The following is a 19,351-nucleotide window of genomic DNA, read 5'->3' as shown; positions in this document are numbered from 1 at the left end:
AGTGGTGCCACGAGTTTGGAGATGGACTCGGCTGCTCTGGGGATCGGTGCCGGGACTCTGGGGACTGGCGAGGTGCCTCCACAGGTCTGCACCAGAGAGCTGCCAATTGGCACTGGGATCCTGGGGAAGGCTGCCTAGAGTCCTGGGAACTACGCTGGGAATGCTGACAGGTAAGCCGACCCATATCCGGGGGTTGGCAGCAGTGCTCAGGTGAACACTGGTGGGGCACCCCCTTCATCGGGGAGCGGTGCCACATTGATGGGGACCACTGGAAAGGTCCCAGGGCTGGTTTACCCCTCGAATGGGGCACCCCTCTGGTTCGGCATGGGTGGCATGAGAAGGGGCAATATGTCCTTAGCAGCCTGAAAGGCCTCTGGCATGGACGGTACTGCCAGGTGCTGAGTGCCTCTGTTGCTTCCCGGGGTCTCAAAGGGGATTCGACAGCTCACGGGTGCTGCAGCCTGGTCATCGTCCAGAGGAGAGGAGCTGCCCTGCGTTTTCCTCTGGCTCTCTCCTTCCTTTTACAGGACACAGGAGAATTCCCTCTCCCGGTCTTTCTTTGCTTTTTAACAGGTACCAGGGATGGGGATGCTGTGGTGCTTGGAGAGGAGTTTGATCTAGCCAGCTCAGAAGCCGCTGTAAGGGCCAACTCCATAAGGAGCGCATTTGGGTTGCGGCTTGAAACTTTTACAAATGCAACACTTGTTGTCCACGTGGGTCTCCCCCAAACACTTCAGATAGCTTTGATGGGGATCACTGTCTGGCATAGGTTTTTTGCAGTAGTCACAAGGCTTGAAGCCTGGGGAATCAGACCATGCCCTGTCTCTAGGCTAAGTCCCATAGGGGACTAACTAACTATTTCTAACTTATGCACTAAGGGAACTAACAAACTATACAAGCTTTCTCAGAAATATATATAAGAGATTCACAAGTAGGCACAGTTGAAAAGGAAAGCTTGCTGAGGCAAGGGGACGTTCCAGCAACATCACTGGTGGTAAGAAGGAACTGAAGGAGGGGGCAGCTGGCTGCTCCCCTTACACCAATGCATATGTGTGACACTTCAGAGGGCGCTGGAGCTGGATGGATACCACTGAGGGAAGTACAGCTCGTGGTTATACAGCTTGGGTACCATAGTTTTACTCTATATTCTTCTTAAAGCTGTGATTCCGTTCTGCTGGTACTGATTGCTTGTTTAATTTCACCTATTCCTTGGAATGTTTTTATATCTATCTTTTGGTGTAAATATTGTCTATAGAGAAGGGACTGAAAATAGCAACAGTAAACAAGACTTTAATGAGAAACAGAAACATTTATTGAATCTATGGAAGAATTTCAGATCAGGACCTGATTCAAATCCCACTGAAGTCAGTGGAAAGAATGTCAGTGAATTCAATGGGTATCAGATCAGGCCCATAGGGCTTAGTTCTTAAGTCTCTATTCAGTCTATGACTAAAGACCAAGGAAGGACTTCTTACCTGGGCCCATAATATGCATGTTCAATAATTCATATAATTTAAGACTCACGATAAGTTAGATGTAGGTCTAAACCATCCAAATGGCAGAGCCAATAGAAAATAGTTATGAACAACATGAGCATCTAATACAACGTAGTGCTATTTATTCTTGAGTGTGCAGTTGAAAAGGGCATAAAGTGTTCCAGGACTAATTCACTTTCCAGTGAATAATACTGGCACTCTGCCAATGCTTTAACAGAAAGGAATATTAAAATCATATTGCGATAACCTTCTACCTTCCATTAGTGAGTAAGAGGAATAAATAATGCCTAGGTGAGTGTGGTCAAGCCCTCTGTTTCCATTAAGATACACAGGGAATAGCACGAATATGTATCTCCATCTTTTCCTAATTTTCTGTTTGTTCACAGTATAAACACCTATCACTTATAGGAGTAGCTTTTCATCTTCAGAACACTGTAATAACATGAACTAATTCACCCAATGAAGTACACTACAGAAATAAATATTACCCCAAATTCCCACCTAAGGAAACATGGTAACCCCTATCCTCTAAGAGGGACTTTCCCAAAGTAAAAAGTGAAGTTAGCATCGGAGCGGACATTAGAACTCAGGAGCTCCTAGCTTCTAGTCCACTGCAGCATGCTTATCTATGCTCATAAGCAGTTCAAATACGCAAGTCTCAACTGTGCAAATCATAATTCTCTCCATAACTACAATCAAATTAATGAATTAGTGATGATCTCCACTAACTAGAACTTGTTTAGTCATTTCAGGTGGCCAGCTGCTACAGGGTAACACCATTGGAACCTCATGCGTCCTCCATCCTTTGTAGCTCTTTTGTAATATTTAGGGAATTTTATTTGCTTCATAATAATGCCAACTGTTTTCTCTCTCATGGTGTATTGTTTATGTCTTTGTTACTGCAACAGCTGTTGATACACCAGAACAGATTCTCTACTAGTAAAAGTCAGCATAAAGTCAATGGAGCCATGCTGATTTACACCTGGTGAGGATTTATCCTATGAGATTTAATTCTGCATTACCTTGAACTCAAAGCTAGGCAAAAATGCATGCAGTCCCCTGTGTAGTTCACCAAGAAAAATCCATTCCTAAATTCCAAGCTGGAACACTTTCCTACAATTGTCTTAGCTGACTCTCTCTTCCTGGCTGTTGAAAGGGAGTGATTCCAGCCCCTCTTGTTTGTTGTGCTTGTTAGCGATGCTACCCATCTCTTGGTTGCTTGGAGAAGAAAATCTGTACCTCTCTTTGGTGCCTGGATGGTTACAAAGTTGCTGAGCCTTGTCCTGCTTAAGCAAAGGTTTCTCTACCTTGTCTAATACAGAGGTATCATGTAGAGAGAAGGATGGTCTTGTAATTAAGGCACTGGACTGGAACTCAAGAGATCTGCCTTCAATTTCTGGCCATGTCACAGACTTTCTGTGTAACCTTGGACCACACAATTGATCTCTCACAATTGAGTCTTAGATGTCCACCCTGTGAAACAGGGATAATGCTATTTCCCCAATATTTTTTTTGTCTATTTAAACTGCAAGCTACTTGGGTAATTTCTGTCTCTTACTATTTGTTTACTCATCCCCTAGCACAATGGTGCTACACTCTTCTGCAATAATAATAATCATCATCATCACTATCAGAGTGCTACTGTAATCCACACATTTTCTGGGTGTGGTGTTCTGTCCCATCTAGTGGCACTGAGACCACTTAGAGAGATAAAATGAGTCTGCTCTACAGACTTAGCTACTAGCCAGCTGGCTTTTAGCTCATGCAGTAGAAGCTCATGCACTAAGCTTCAGAAGTCTCAGGTTTGATTCCGCCCGCCAATGACTGGGGTCTGTCGGTGTTACGCTACAAAGTGGAAAAATACTAAAATCACCCTCAATACTAGACAGGCCAGTCGCGGTTTTAAAAAAATGGACAGCAGAAAATTGTTCAATGAGGCCCAAAACTGTTATAAAGCCTGAGTGGGGAAGGAATCTCATTCAAAGCTGGTTTTCATTTCCTGAAGGCCCTTAGGTTACTACCTATTTGATTTAATATCATGTTCATCTTTCACGTTATACTATTCTGTTTTGTTACTGAGAGTAAAATACATTACAGGGATGTTTGGATGTTGTAATGATCCCAAATCCAAACACTGTAAATCCAAGAAATTCCAAACTTAATTGATGTCATGCAATTATCATAAGATTATGATTAAGATATTTTCATGTTTGTTGTTTCAGATTACATTAAACAAAATATTAAAAGTCACATTTTCTCCCTCATGTTGTCCTTAAAGGGCACAGTTAAGGCTATCCAAAGATTGAGCTGCTTGGGTGCCTTAACTGTGCATGTCCATTCCATATCTTAGGTTTGGATTTTTTAAAAATGTTAACCTTAACTCTGAATTTCCTAGGATCATAACACTAGGTATTGGAGTAATTACAACACCCCTGTAATGTATTTTACCTTAAATTAGTGATATGTACTCTCAACATTACATCAATTTTACTATAGTTTTTAACTGGGAATGTCTTTTTTTTTAATTAGAAATTTCATATACAAACACAAAATAAAGCCAAATACACTATTACCATGTGATGTTTCTAATGATGTGAAGACATGAAGCAGCAACTTTAAAGCATTTTTAAAGATTTCAGCTTAAGGGCTATTTTCACTGAAGGTATGCTGTGGCTGCTTTATACTATTCCCATATTGGTCACTTAAGGTGGGTTTATAGCTACCTTATTTCACCAGAGCAGTGCAAAGCAGCTGTAGAGAATATATTCTGGTTTACCTCTCCCTCCTGTCCTCCAGTTTCTACCTGTCTTTACACCTTCTCACACGCCCCTGCATGCCCATACATCATTTCCCCCTTCCTTTCCATATCCTCTTTATTCCTTGCATACTTACCCCTATTTCCCCATCTCTACTGCACCTCCTACGTTCCCTGCACATGCACACAATCATACACAAACCCTTGTGTCCTCCTCCCTCCTGCCCCCTCTACTGATCTGATCTGATCTGGTGCAGCAGGTAGCAATTGAAAATAAATATGTAGGATGAATGCTTATTTTGGCTGCTATTTTTCAGAACTGAAAGTTTATCCATCAGCAGAAGTTGAGGCATAAAGCTTTTCCCTTCAGAAAAACTCATTAAGAATTGCCATCTTTCAAACTGGCCACCATCGCCAACTGCTTCCAACTTCAGTCAAGCTAGGGAAGATGGTGACTTCCTATGCTGTCAGGAGGCAGAGATTTCATAGACAACAATAGGAGATAGATGACCCCTGCAAAATGGCCACAAGGCACAAGATTTAAGTGATTTCAAACTGTGGAAAGTTTGAAGTGTTGTTATTATTCTGTTATTAACATCATTGGGCGGGGGGGGGGGGGGGCGGGGGAAGGTCTGACCAATTTTAAACTGGGGGAAAAAAAGATTTCCTTCCTTTCTAGCTAATCAGGTACAAAACCTTTGCATGTGAGCATCCTAAGTCTGACCTCTGAGTATATACATTCTGAATATCCTGAAATAAGGCTAATAATTAAAAAAAAAAAACAAAAAACAAAACCAAAAGACTTGCACCTTCCTTGTGCAAGTTACTCAGGAGGAGATTTTCAAAGGGACAAAATAGGTGCCCTATTCCTACTGAACATCAATAGCAGCTGGGAACCTAATTCTCACTACTGCTTGTGAAAATCTCCCCTTTTATCTCAGTTTCAAAGTAAAATGGGAACAACAATAGCTACTTACATCTACAGGAGGATTAGAAGGCTTAATTAGTTAATACATGAAATGTGATAATTGTTGTTACAATCGATCAATCAATGAAAATAGTAATTTGATGCTCAAAATTAGTTTCAAGTGTCTTATTTCTCCTTCCTTACCTGCCTCCAGGTATTCCCACAATCAGATGTTATGTACATTTCTTCTTTATACTCAACGAGCTGGGAGCCCAGATTACCTGGACACAAAGAAAGCAAGTAAATAAATAAATAAATAAAAAGGCAAAGCTTGCATTTATATAGTACCTCTCTCCTTAAACAGTTACCTCTCTCCTTAGCAAAATAGGCAGGAAAACAGATGAGGATCAAATCAAATTCTGCCCTGGGATCCTTGACTGGGGCTGGCCTAATTTCAATGAGAGTCACAAGTGCACCCTGGCCCCAAATGATGAAGTAGGATTACTTTATTTTCTGCAGTAACAATAATTAATATTTGCTGTGTTTTTATTACATATGTTTAATTTCCACAGAATTGGTTGTTGAGAGATGGATAGTAACTGCAGGGTGGGAACTGTCAGGCTAATCCATATGATTTAAAATGACTCCCCTGAGTAGAAACAGCATGGTTTGTGAGAGGCCCATAAGAAGACTTATCCAGACCTCCAGACCTTCTCAGAATTATCTTGGACACTGGAGCTGTGTCATCTCTTTTCCTGGTTCTCTCATCTCCTTCCCTGCCACAACACCTTTCTCCCTGCACCTGGACTCATTCAATCTCTCTCACATTCCTCATTCTAACTAGAGCCCATCCTCAACCCCACTGCTCCTGTGTGATGAACATGGGAAGAAGCTTCTTCTGCAAAAGTGCCAAATTGCCCTCACTCACCAGATGGCCAGCCACTCTGGACTCCATAGTTTATCTAACCATCTACCACATCTTCTCCTGCTTCCACATACCCACTGGTGCTTTGTAGTATGAGGCAAGAGGTAGGCCTTGGCAGGAAAGTGAAGTGGAGCAAGTTATGCTTACAAGTCGAGGAAGGGGCAAGGATCCTAGCATGGGGTGGGGAAGGGTGTAGAATGCAACACATTCCTGCTGTGAGTCCCAGCCTCCTCTGAGAGTTCACAAACTTACCTCTTTCTTCACACATTGCCCCACAGTGGCATCTCCATTAACTGTAGGAAAATGGTCAGTCCCTAAGGTTTAACAGGTGCCTCTTGCTTACTCTTTAATAAACTACAATTATTACTATTATTTATTAGTATTATTATAGTATCCCTTAACCCCCCAGTAGGGTTAAGCAATGATCACTGTATTTGGAATAAGAATCTCTCAGACTCAGGCTGTGTGAATATCTTTTGCGATTACCTTGGCAGAAGCACTGCACAAAATTAGCAATAAATAAGAATGAGTGGTTTTCTTTTCTCTTATGGCATTATGTAAAGTACCATCTTAGCCTCTTTATTCATCCTGAACCACTGTTCCTGTTTTATCTGGCTGATTTTATTCAGTGGAAGGAACATTTGAAGGAAGATTTACAGCACTTAAAAACAGTAGGTATCAAAAACTATGTAAGTAAAAAAAGATCCTGAAGTAGAATCATATACTCTACTCTGACAGTGGCCAAAAAGCTGGCTCTATATTTTGACAATAAACACTGAAGAGCAGTAGCTAGTCTTCAGAGGGCTGCAAAGCAAACTTGTGACATAAGATCTCAACAAATAGTTTCAAAAGCATAGATTTCTATCTTGTGACAAGCTGCTCTTCAAATAATCAACTGTTCAACTGTCAGTCAGTTTACAGTAAGCTAGAAGAGATGCAATCACAGTATGCTTTTGCACCTAAGTGATATTATTGAGGTGATTTTGCCTTAAATGTATGATTTGTATGTTCTCAGGGAAAAATAGATGACATTTGTCAGATTTTTTTAAGTAAAAGAGACATACGGAAAGAATACACTTGAGATTAGGATATCATTATGAAATTTTACTAACATACTATATAAACAAATGTGTTAGATATGAAAACACACACTTAGGGTTTATTCAGGATGCAAGGGACTTGAGAGAGATTGAGAGAAAACACTGTGGAAAGTTAAATGTTCCATTTACACCATCAAGATTATAACATAAAGAGTACTTGGCTCTTTAATAGCTTAACTTTAAATTATTTAACCCTAATTACAGCTAAAATGGGATCAGAAAATTCTATCAGAGAATTTATTGGAGCTAGCCTACTACTGACATCTAACAGTAGCTGTACCTGATGCTTTAGATGATCACCAATCCTCCCTTCAACCCACTTCACCCTGAAAAAATCAAAATCAAGTACAACAAACAACCCATGCAATTCTTTGAGGGGAAAATTGCTTCTTGACCTTTACAGGTAGGATGGCAGAATTCTATTTTTAATTTTAATTTTGAAGGATAATATCAACATGTATTTTTAAGCGTTTTTTAAAGCTGTTTAGCAATTTAAATTTTCACAGTTGTAGGAAATAATAGTGGGGGTCAGACAATTATTTAGTGAGAGTAGATGTTGATATTCAAAATGTTAAAGCTTTATAAACCATTAACACACAAATTGTCACCATCACCTGCCAAATTAACACACAAATTGTCTCCATCATTCAGGGTCAGAGAGCAGGCATGTAGTTCAGTCCCCCTAGGCCACTATGGGGTGGAATAGAGGCCGCCCCGCCCCTGCATACTACTCGTGTCGAGTGCTAAGGCAAGCAAACACTACAGGGCTGTGGAAGACAAAGTGAAGGAGTTGGGAGTGTAGGTTGTGTTCATCTTCTAAGTTGAGGGCTTGGGCCTACAGAGGGACACGTGCATCTTGGAGATGAGTGCATAGCTTTGCAGATGGTGTCAATGGGAGGGCTTTAGCTTCCTCAACCATGAGATGCTGTTCTGGAAAGAAGGTCTGCTAGGAAGAGATGGGATCCACCTGACCAAGAAGTAGAAGACCATCTTTGAGCCAAGGTACCAACCTAGTGAGGAGGGCTTTAAACTAGTTTCAAAGGGGGCAGGTGACAAAAACTCACATGTGAGCACAAACAGAGAGCCAGATATTGGGAGTCAAATGGAAAATTACAACAGGGTAAAGCGACAAAGAGTCCTGTGGCACCTTATAGACCAGGGATTGGCAACCTATGGCTTGTGTGTCAAAGATGGCATGCGAGCCAATTTTTAATGGCACGCTGCTGTCTACAGCAGCGTGCCATTAAAAATCCAGCCTGGCCCAGCCCGGCCAGCTCTTCTCTGCCCCCCCCACTCTCTCCTTGCAGGGCAAGCGAGCTTCCCCCTCCCCCCGCCTCTTCCCCCAGCGTGCTGGGTTCCTGCCCCTCCTCCTCTCCCTCCCTGCAGCTGATCAGCTGACGGCCCTTGCTACGGAGGGGGAGAGGAAAAATCGGACCCACAGTGCTCCTTGGGGATGGGGGTGGAATCGGCATATCCCCTCCAGCCCCCTGCCGTGAGCTGCTCAGGGCAGGGGGCTGGGAGCACCCCCACGACCCCAGCCCACACCCCCAACCCTCTGCCCTGACCCCTGAACCCTCCTCACACACACCCAGCCCTCTCCCTCACCCCTGCACCCCCCCCACAACCCCAGCCCTGAATCCGGCACACTCCACACATACCCAGCCCCTGCCCTGACTCTTGCACCCCCGACATCCGCACCCCCACCCTGAGCACCAAATGGGAGCTCCTGCACACACACACACACATATTCCCACCTGCACCCCTCGCACCAAATGGGAGCTGCCCAGGTAAGCGCTCCACACCCAAACCTCCTGCCCCAAACCTGAGCCCCCTCCCTCATTCTAGCTCCTGGCCAGACCCTGCACCCCAACCCTCAGCTTGCTTCTTCACCCTCAGCCCTGTGCTCAGTGCACTCCCACCCTCATCTCAGTGCAGAGAGAGAGAGGAAGAGAATGGTTAGAACCAGGAAGAAGGTAGGCACCTACTCTATGTGTGCAGGGCTGGGACCCCAGACTGGCAGTGGGCTGAGTGGGGCTGGCAGCCAGTACCCTGGCTGGCAGGAGCCGGTGGACGGAACCCCAGACCGGCAGCGGGCTGAGCCACTCAGCCCACTGCTGGTCTGAGGTCCCGGCCGCCGGCCCCGCTCAGCCCGCTGCCGGCCTAGGTGAACGGAACCCCAGGCCAGCAGCGGGTTGAGCGGGCCAGAGGTGTAAGATCAGCATTTTAATTTAATTTTAAATGAAGCTTCTTAAACATTTTGAAAACCTTGTTTACATGCGACAATAGTTTAGTTTTATAATATATAGACTTATAGAGAGAGACCGTCTAAAAAACATTAAAATGTATTATTGCCACACGAAACCTTAAATTAAAGTGAATAAATGAAGACTCGGCACACCACTTCTAAAAGGTTGCCGACCCCTGTTATAGACTAACAGACATATTGGAGCATAAGCTTTCGTGGGGGAACACCCTCTTCTTCAGATGCATGTAGTGGAAATTTCCAGAGGCAGGTATAAATATGCAAGCAAGAATCAGGCTAGGGATAACGAAGTTAGTTCTATCAGGGAGGATAAGGCCCTCTTCTAGCAGTTGAGGTGTGAACACCAAGGGAAGAGAAACTGCTTTTGTAGTTGGCTAGCCATTCACAGTCTTTGTTTAATCCTGAACTGATGGTGTCAAATTTGCAAATGAACTAAAGCTCATCAGTTTCTCTTTGAAGTCTGGTCCTGAAGTTTTTTTGCTGCAGGATGGCTACCTTTAAATCTGCTATTGTGTGTCCAACGAGATTGAAGTGTTCTCCTACAGGTTTTTGTATATTGCCATTCCTAATATCTGATTTGTGTCCATTTATCCTTTTATGTAGGGACTGTCCAATTTGGCTGATGTACATAGCCAGTGGGGCATTGCTGGCACATGATGGCGTATATTACGTTGGTGGACGTGCAGGTGAATGAACCGGTGATGGTGTGGCTGATCTGGTTAGGTCCTGTGATGGTATCGCTGGTGTAGATATGTGGGCAGAGTTGGCATCGAGGTTTGTTGCATGGATTGGTTCCTGAGTTAGAGTTACTATCGTGTGGTGTGTCGTTGCTGATGAGAATATGTTTCAGGTTGGCGGGTTGTCTGTGGGCGAGAACTGGCCTGCCTCCGAAGGCCTGTGAAAGTGAGGGATCGTTGTCCAGGATGGGTTGTAGATCACTGATGATGCGTTGGAGAGTTTTTAGCTGAGGACTGTATGTGATGGCCAGTGGAGTTCTGTTGGTTTCTTTCTTGGGCTTGTCTTGCAGCAGGAGGTGTCTGGGTATACGTCTGGCTCTGTTGATCTGTTTCCTTATTTCCTCGTGCGGGTATTGTAGTTTTGAAATGTGCATGTCCTCGCCCACAGACAACCCGCCAACGTGAAGCATATTCTCACCAGCAATGACACATGCATCTGAAGAAGTGGGTGTTCACTCACGAAAGCTTATGCTCCAATACATCTGTTAGTCTATACGGTGCCACAGGACTCTTTGCCGCTTTCACAGATCCAGACTAACATGGCTACCCTCTGATACTTAACAGGGTAAAGGAGCAACAAGAAGGAAATCAATGAGAGAATCTGCTCAACATCTTAGATGTCTAGAAACAAATGCAACCATTATGGGGAATTAACAGGAAGACCTGGAAGTATTAATACATAAGCTAAATTAGGCCTTAATTGGCATCACAGAGACTTGTGGGATAAGTCTCATGACTGGAATATTGGTATAGAGGGGTATAGCTTCTTCAGGAAGGATGTGCAAGATAAAAAAGGAGCAGGTATTGCATTATACATCAAGAGGTGCAGAAGGAAGTGAGAGGCAGACTAGCTGAAAGACCCTGGCTAAAGATAAAAGGGGTAAGAAATAGGGGTGATGCCAGGTAGGGGCCTAATACATACCACCAAATCAGGAAGAGGAGGTAGATGAGGCATTTCTAGAACAAACAACAGAAATATCCAAAACACAAGACATGATAGTAATGAGGGATTTTAACTACTCAGACATCTGTTGGAAAAATAATACAGCAAAACCTAAATTTTTCAGTAAATTCTTGGAGGTATTGAGGCAACATTTTGTTTCAGAAAGTGGAGGGAGTAACCAGGGAGACAGTCATTTTAGCCTTGATTCTGACCAACAGGGAGGAATTGGTAGCGAATCTGAAGGCGGAAGGCAGTTTGCGTGAAAGTGATCATGAAATGATCATCACTGATCATGAGAAGTAGATTTTAACAGACTCAGAGAACTGATAGGTAAGGTCCCACGGTAAGAAAATCTAAAGGGAAAAAGCTGTTCAGGAGACCTGGCAGTTTCTCAAAGAGACAAGATGAAAGGTACAATTGCAAATTATCCCAGTGCAAAGAAAAAATAGGAAGAATAGACAGAGGCCAACATGGCTCCATCAGGAACTCTTTAATGACCTGAAATATCAAAAAAAAGTGTCCTACAAAAAGTGGAAACATGGACAAATTACTGAGGAGGTGAACAAAAGAGTAGCACAAAATGTAGGGACCAAGTCAGAAAGGCTGAGGCACAAAATGAATTATACCTAGTAAGGGACATAAAAGGCCAACAAGAAGAGGTTCTTTAAACACATTAGGATAAAGAGAAAAATGAAGAAAAGGGTAGGTTCTCTACGTAGTGGGTAAAGTAAGCTAGTAATGACAACATCAAGATGGCTGAGGTGTTTAATGCCTATTTTTTTCAGTCTTCACTAAAAAAGGTTAATGGTGATATATAACCCAATTAATATTTAAAAAACAAACAAACAAACAAACAAAAAAAAACAGGGGAAAGGAATGCAAGCCAAAATAGGGAAAGAACAGGTTCAAGAATTTTTAGATAAGTTAGATGTATTCAAGTCAGTGGGGCCTGATGAAATTCATCCTAGGGTACTTAAGGAACTAGCTGAAGCTATCTTGGAACCACTAGCAATTATCTTTGAAAACTCATGGAGGATGGACAAGGTCCCAGAGGATAGGACGCTGGCAAATATAGTATGTATCTTTAAAAAGGGGGAATAATAGACTGGTCAGCCTATCTTCAATACCTGGAAAAACACTGGAACAAATTATTAAATAATCTATTTGTGAGCACTTAAAGGATAATAGGATTATAAGGAATAGCCAGCATGGATTTGTCAAGAACAAACCATGTCAAACCAACCTAATTTTTTTCTTTGACAGTGTTACTGGCCTATTGGATGGGAGGAAGTATCAGATAAGATGGATCTTGCTTTCAGTAAGATTTTTGACACAGTCACACGTGGCTAGATGAAATTACTATAAGGTAGTTGCACAATTGGTTAAAAGACCCTACTCAAAGAGTAGTTATCAGTGGTTCACTGTCAAACTTCAATTCTGAAGCACTTAGAGGAGAGGAAAGTGATCAGGAACAGTCAGCATGGATTCACCAAGGGCAAGTCATACCTGACTAATCTAATTGCCTTCTATGATGAGATAACTGGTTCTGTCGATGAAGGGAAAGCAGTAGATGTGTTGTTCCTTGACTTTAGCAAAGCTTTTGACACTGTCTCCCACAGTATTCTTGCCAGCAAGTTAAAGAAGTATGGGCTGGATGAATGGACTATGAGGTGGATAGAAAGTTGGCTAGATTGTCGGGCTCAATGGGTAGTGATCAATGGCTCCATGTCTAGTTGGCACCAGTATCAACTGGAGTGCCCCAAGGGTCGGTCTTGGGGCCGGTTTTCTTCAGTATCTTCATAAATGATCTGGAGGATGGTGTGGATTGCACCCTCAGCAAGTTTGCAGATGACACTAAACTAGGAGGAGAGGTAGATACGCTGGAGGGTAGGGCTAGGATACAGGGACCTAGACAAATTAGAGGATTGGGCCAAAAGAAATCTGATGAGGTTCAACAAGGAGAAGTGCAGAGTCCTGCACTTAGGACGGAAGAATCCAATGCACCGCTACAGACTAGGGACTGAATGTCTAGGCAGCAGTTCTGCAGGAAAGGACCTAGGGGTTACAGTGGATGAGAAGCTGGATATGAGTCAACAGTGTGCCCTTGTTGCCAAGAAGGCCAATGGCATTTTGGGATGTATAAGTAGGGGCATTGCCAGCAGATCGAGGGACGTGATCGTTCCCCTCTATTCGACACTGGTGAGGCCTCATCTGGAGTACTGTGTCCAGTTTTGGGTCCCACACTACAAGAAGGATGTTGAAAAATTGGAAAGAGTCCAGCGGAGGGCAACAGAAATGATTAGGGGACTGGAACACATGACTTATGAGGAGAGGCTGAGGGAACTGGGGATGTTTAGTCGACGGAAGAGAAGAATGAGGGGGGGATTTGATAGCTGCTTTCAACTACCTGAAAGGGGGTTCCAAAGAGGATGGCTCTAGACTGTTCTCAGTGGTAGCAGATGACAGAACAAGGAGTAATGGTCTCAAGTTGCAGTGGGGGAGATTTAGGTTGGATATTAGGAAAAACTTTTTCACTAGGAGGGTAGTGAAACACTGGAATGCGTTACCTAGGGAGGTGGTGGAATCTCCTTCCTTAGAAGTTTTTAAGGTCAGGCTTGACAAAGCCCTGGCTGGAATGATTTAATTGGGGATCGGTCCTGCTTTGAGCAGGGGGTTGGACTAGATGACCTCCTGAGGTCCCTTCCAACCCTGATATTCTATGATTCTATGATTAAACTGGGAGAGTGTATCTAATGGGGTTCTGCTGGGGTCACTCCTGGGTCTTGTACTATCCAATATTTTTATTAATGACTTGGATAATGGAGTGTAGAATATGCTTATAAAATTTGCGGATGACACCAAGATAGGACTGGTAGCAAGCACTTTAAAGGACAGGTTGTAATTCAAAATGACTTTGACAAACTGGAGAACTGGTCTGAAATCAAGATGAAATTCAATAAAGGTAAGTACGAAGTACTTCACTCAGGAAGGAAAAATAAAATTGAAAATTGGAAATTGAAAGTGGGAAATAACTAGCTCAGTGATAGCGCTGATTAAAAGGATCTGGGGGTTGGAGTGGATCACAAATTGAATATGAGTCAACGAGATGCAGTTGTGAAAAAGACTAATATTGTTCTGGGGTGTAAGACACAGGAGGTCACTGTCCTGATCTACTGGGGAAGCTTTGGCTGGAGTACTATGTCCAATTGTGGGTGCCAAACTTTAGGAAAGATGTGAACAAATTGGAGATGCTCCAGAGAAGAAAGCAACAAAAATGTGAAAAGGTTTAGAAAACCTGACCTATGAGGAAAGGTTTAAAAAACTAGGCATGTTTACTCTTGAGAAAAGAAGAGTGAGGGAAGACCTGATAACCGTCTTCAAATATGTTAAAGGCTGTTATAAAGAGGATGGTGATCATCTGCTGTCCATGTCCACTGAAGGTTGGACAAGGAGTAATGGGCTTAATCTGCAACAAGTGAGATTTAGGTTAGACATTTGGAAAATTTTCTAATTATAACAGCAGTTGAGTTCTGGAATAGGCCACATATGGAACTGAAACCTAAGATTTTACTAATACAATTGCACAAGAAGATTATTTGTTTTTAACATAAAACTGTTCTAGGTTTAAGAAAGGATCTAGTGAAATCAGCAATCACAATGAAAGCTCAGAGTTGGAAATGATGCAGAAAACTACAACCACATCATCAACACTTGCAGAAAGGAAACATTTGACCATTTAACCATCTAAGGCTATGTCTACACTGCAATCTTAAGTCGACCTATGTTAAGTCGACTTAGAGCCACCACATTAGTTATTGCAGTGGCTGATGTCCATACTATTCTCCTGTCAGTGGTGCACGTCCTCACTAGAAGTGCTTCCACCAACTGAAGAGGGGCAACGTGGGGGACTGAGGGCCCTAAGCTCTGCGCAGCAACCCACCAGGACCCCAGCTGCCTCCCGGCGCTTCTCACCTTCGCACTCCCAGCCAGGAGCAGGGGGCAGCGGCGCGGGGCTTCTCACTTCTGACGGGGAGATGTGCACCTGGAGTGCGGTAGCCTGCCGTGCTCCTGGCGGGTAGTGGGGAGCTGGGACCCCAGGTAGCAGCAGGGCTCCCAGTGTGGAGTGGAGAGCCCAGGTGGCAGCCCAAGCCAGGAGCCTGAGTGGCAGTCTGGCTTGGAGCAGAGAACCAGCAGCAACCTGGCTGTCAGTGTCTACACAGACACTGCATCTCCCTAAGTACACAGATATATGGCCTATGCCTCTCACTGAGGTGGGTTTATGATATTGGCATACATAGGCAGCAGGTATAAGTGGCCAGAGAGGCTAAGCCTCCCCAAACAGCCAGCCTGCTGCCTTAGGAGTGCACCACCACTGAAAGGATGGGTGCCCCGGCTGTGGTCCCACCTGTGCTCCGCCCCAAGGCCCCACTCGTCCTCTCCCCCTGAGGCTCTGCCTCTTCCTGTCCTCTCTCCGCCCACATGGGGACCTTGCTCAAGTGGTGAGCAGCCGGCCAGCTCAGCTAGCTAGCTGGCCGGCCAGTGGGTGGGAGGGGGGAGGCCCGGGGGAGGAAGTGAAGAGGCACGAGCGGTGGGTGGGTGGGGCCAGGGAAGGGGGTGAAAAGGCATAAGCAGCGGTGGGGGGCTGTGGAGGGGGTGAAGAGGTGCGAGCGGAGAGGGGGCAGAGGCACGAGAGGCAGGCGGGAGTGGGCCGAGTGCGACCAGGGGGTGGAGGCTGAGAGGGGCAGGCCTCGGGGCGGAGCCCTGGTCTGAGTGTGCACAGCTTCTCTGAATGGAGGAGTCACGCACTGCCCATGTTGGCATAGTAGGGGAGTTACATTAGGGGAGGAGCACTTCAGTGTGTGTACACCTCCAGTGTTTTGTCAACGAAAGCGGACTTTTGTCAACAAAACTGTGTAGTGTAGACAAGGCCTAAGAACCCTTTGGAAACACTGTTCGTTTTATATACAATGCTGTCCTTTTAAAAATTACAGTGCTCGAATCTTTTGGTTATAGTAACATTGGATTCTTTTGTTCTCTTTTACACTGAGATGCCAGCATCTCAGAAAACTATCACAATTAAATATTGTTAAACATTCCTCCTACTGAGAGACAATGTGGTAATATCTTTTATTGGACCAACTTCTGTGGGTGAAACAGACAAGCATTTTCTTCTGAAGAGCTCTGTGAAGCTCAAAAGCTTCTCTCTTTCACCCACAGAAGTTGGTCCAATAAAAGATACTACTTCATCCACCTTGTCTCTTTAAAATCCTGGGACCAACATAGCAAGCACCCTTTTGAAAGAGATTGGCCTGAGCTGAAAAATTGGGATCTGAATTCAGATGCAAATTTCCCCATAAATTCAGGTATATTAATATCTAGGTTTTGGTGTGAACCGGTCTCTAATTATTGAAGAAACTATCACTATCAATCCTAAAGGTCAACTGAGAAAAGGAAGTAAAGAGGAGATGCTTTGAGTATCTTCATCTCCTACAGATCTCAGTGGGACTCAGCACATTGTGAGAGGACTCAGCACTTTCCAGGACCAACCCCATAATCAGGAATTCTTTTAAAAAGATATTGGAACATCAAATTTAAAAGACACCTACAAAAATGAACAAAATCTATGCAACAATCCTAGCAAATTAAAGCACAAACTTTCTCACGTCCCTTCTGGGTAACTGCATACAGGATATCATGTAATGTCTGTTACACCCAATATAAAACAAAGAAAAGAAAATAGACAGTAGCAAAACATGAATATGCTAATGAAGGGAAATACAATGAGCATGGAACACAAAAACAATTGCAAACAAAGAGAATAATTTGAAAGACAGGTGAGTTCAAAGGGAGCCCTGGGCAGCTCCAGGGTTTAAACCAACATCTCTGATCTTCTTTTTCTCTTTAAAGTTATGGACCGTGCTTGTTCACTCCTAACTTTGAACCTCTCTTTCACACCACATTATCTGATCTCCTTTACAGCCAGAATATCTCTAACTATTCCACTGACTGCTTTCCTGTCTGTTTCTAATTTCCTCTCCTCTGCTAAACATGTTTCTCTTCCCCTCTCATGTTCTTACTCTCCTTGCCCTTTGTACTTCTTTCATTACTACTGACTACCTGCTTCTTTGGAATACAAAGCTCTGTACTTTCATGATTCCACTCTTATCTTTCCTAGCATTTCTTTTGGCTGTCACGGGTTGGCAAACTCTCTTTCTATTTTCATTCCATACCACAGGGTTCTGTTCCTGGTTCACTCCTCGTCTTCCTTTGCACAGATTATAGTAGACAACTCATTGCTAGTTTTGCTTTTTGCTATCGTTTATATGCTGATAATACTAAAAATTCTTATCTCTTTTCTCTCTTATTGGTATTTCTCTCCAATGTAACTGTACTTTTTTAAATTGCAAAGTACCTTAGCTAAAGGAAGTTCTTCTGAAAACTAAATAGCAGTAGTAGCAGTTACTGGGATAGAAAGTCTCTCATACTAGTTAGTTGATTTGATGATGACTGAAAGATACTACCATCCATTTGCTGTTGAGTAATATGAGCTGGGATCATGGGATGTATTAGCAGGAGTATTGTAAGCAAGACACGAGAAGTAATTCTTCCACTCTACTCTGCGCTGACTAGGCCTCAACTGGAGTAGTGTGTCCAGTTCTCGGTGCCACATTTCAGGAAAGATGGGAACAAATTGGAGAAAGTCTAGAGAAGAGCAACAAAAATGATTAAAGGTCTAGAAAACATGACCTATGAGGGAAGATTGAAAAATTGGGTTTGTTTAGTCTGGAGAAGAGAAGACTGAGAGGGGACATGATAACAGTCTTCAAGTACATAAAAGGTTGTTACAAAGAGGAGGGAGAAAAATTGTTCTTCTTAACCTCTGAGGATAGGACAAGAAGCAATGGGCTTAAACTGCAGCAAGGACAGTTTAGGTTGGACATTAGGAAAAACTTCCTAACTGTCAGAGTGGTTAAGCACTGGAATAAATTGCCTGGGGAGGTTGTGGAATCTTGATCACTGGGGATTTTTAAGAGCAGGTTGGACAAACACCTGTCAGGGATGGTCTAGATAATACTTAGTCCTGCCTTGAGTGCAGGGGACTGGAATAGATGACCTCTCAAGGTCCCTTCCAGTTCTATGATTCTATGAGTGAAATGAGTTGGTAGGTTTGGTTTTTGTTGTGCAGAAATGTGTTTTTGTCAAAAATATGGCCACCAATGGTGCTCTTGCTTACATGCTTTGCGGAGAGGCGATGTATTGCACTGGGAAAAAGAATGAACCTTTTCAGCTGTGGACTATGTTAATGTGAACTAGGAATCTTTTAGCCTGCACCTGCAGCATCTACATGCAGGAGTTACAGTACTTTGGTGCCCACTGCTATTCACACCCCCATTGTCCAAACTGCAGGGCAGCACAGACAAGCCCTAGGTCTTCTCCAGGTCAGAGTTAAGAGACATGTAGGCGATGCATACAGGGAAACATGATTGCTGCTGGGTGTACTGCACCTATTCTGTGGATCTATAAGTGACTTAAATTTCCACTGCTGTCAATGCAGCATTTCTCATGGGAACTATGTTCCCTTTATATATGTTTTTAAAGTCAAGTCTCCGACTGCATAAAGAAACCTGCTAGACAAGACCAGCCAGCTACACAGTGCCAGAAGTCTGCCTAACAACACTACAAAACATAAACCAATTTACAACAATAGATAATCAGGTAAAACTAACTGAACAAACCCCTCAAATTAAAGAAACTCTGAAAATATAGAGACAAAGACAGAGTAAAAAATCAGACACAGCAACACAATAAGGATTTCACCAGCAGTCAAAGTGTCTTGAACACTTCCAACCTCCAACTGAGCGCAACCATTAATGAACCATATGCATAATAAGTGTAGCAATCAAGAGAAAGCAACAAAAAATGTGCATAATAGCAGCCAGTGCAATCAAGTGACACAGAAAGTGAGAAATAGCCAAACTGTGAACAGCCCCATGAAAAGAAGCCAACACATGAGAGAGAAGGATGAAGTGAAAGACATTATAAAGCAACACAACTGAAAAAATATTGAAGAGCTACAATCTGAAAAGTTCTGTTAAAAAAAATCCCAAGCAAATTCTGAAGCTCCATGTAGCTGCTGTGAAGTTCACGATCTTCCCTCACTGGTCAGTCACCTCTCTCTTGGCTTTCTTCACCAAGTTCAAACTTTGCCCTGATCTTGAAAGGCT

At 43.4% G+C, this 19,351-nt stretch overlaps 1 protein-coding gene across 5 annotated transcripts in view; it reads right to left on the bottom strand.

Annotated features, from left to right (window-relative positions):
• Positions 1 to 19,351, bottom strand: part of SORCS2 (sortilin related VPS10 domain containing receptor 2) — an 806,006-nt gene that overhangs the window by 64,032 nt on the left and 722,623 nt on the right. For all 5 annotated transcript variants that reach the window (XM_074951738.1, XM_074951740.1, XM_074951739.1 and 2 more), the window contains exon 12: positions 5,363 to 5,439. In XM_074951738.1, the coding sequence (XP_074807839.1) occupies positions 5,363 to 5,439 (77 nt within the window). The remainder of the gene's footprint in view (positions 1 to 5,362; positions 5,440 to 19,351) is intronic.

The sequence above is a fragment of the Natator depressus genome, chromosome 4, assembly GCF_965152275.1.
Source record: "Natator depressus isolate rNatDep1 chromosome 4, rNatDep2.hap1, whole genome shotgun sequence".
NCBI lineage: Eukaryota > Metazoa > Chordata > Testudines > Cheloniidae > Natator > Natator depressus.
The sequence above is the reverse complement of the archived record's forward strand: the minus strand, read 5'-3'. Positions and strand labels throughout refer to the sequence as shown.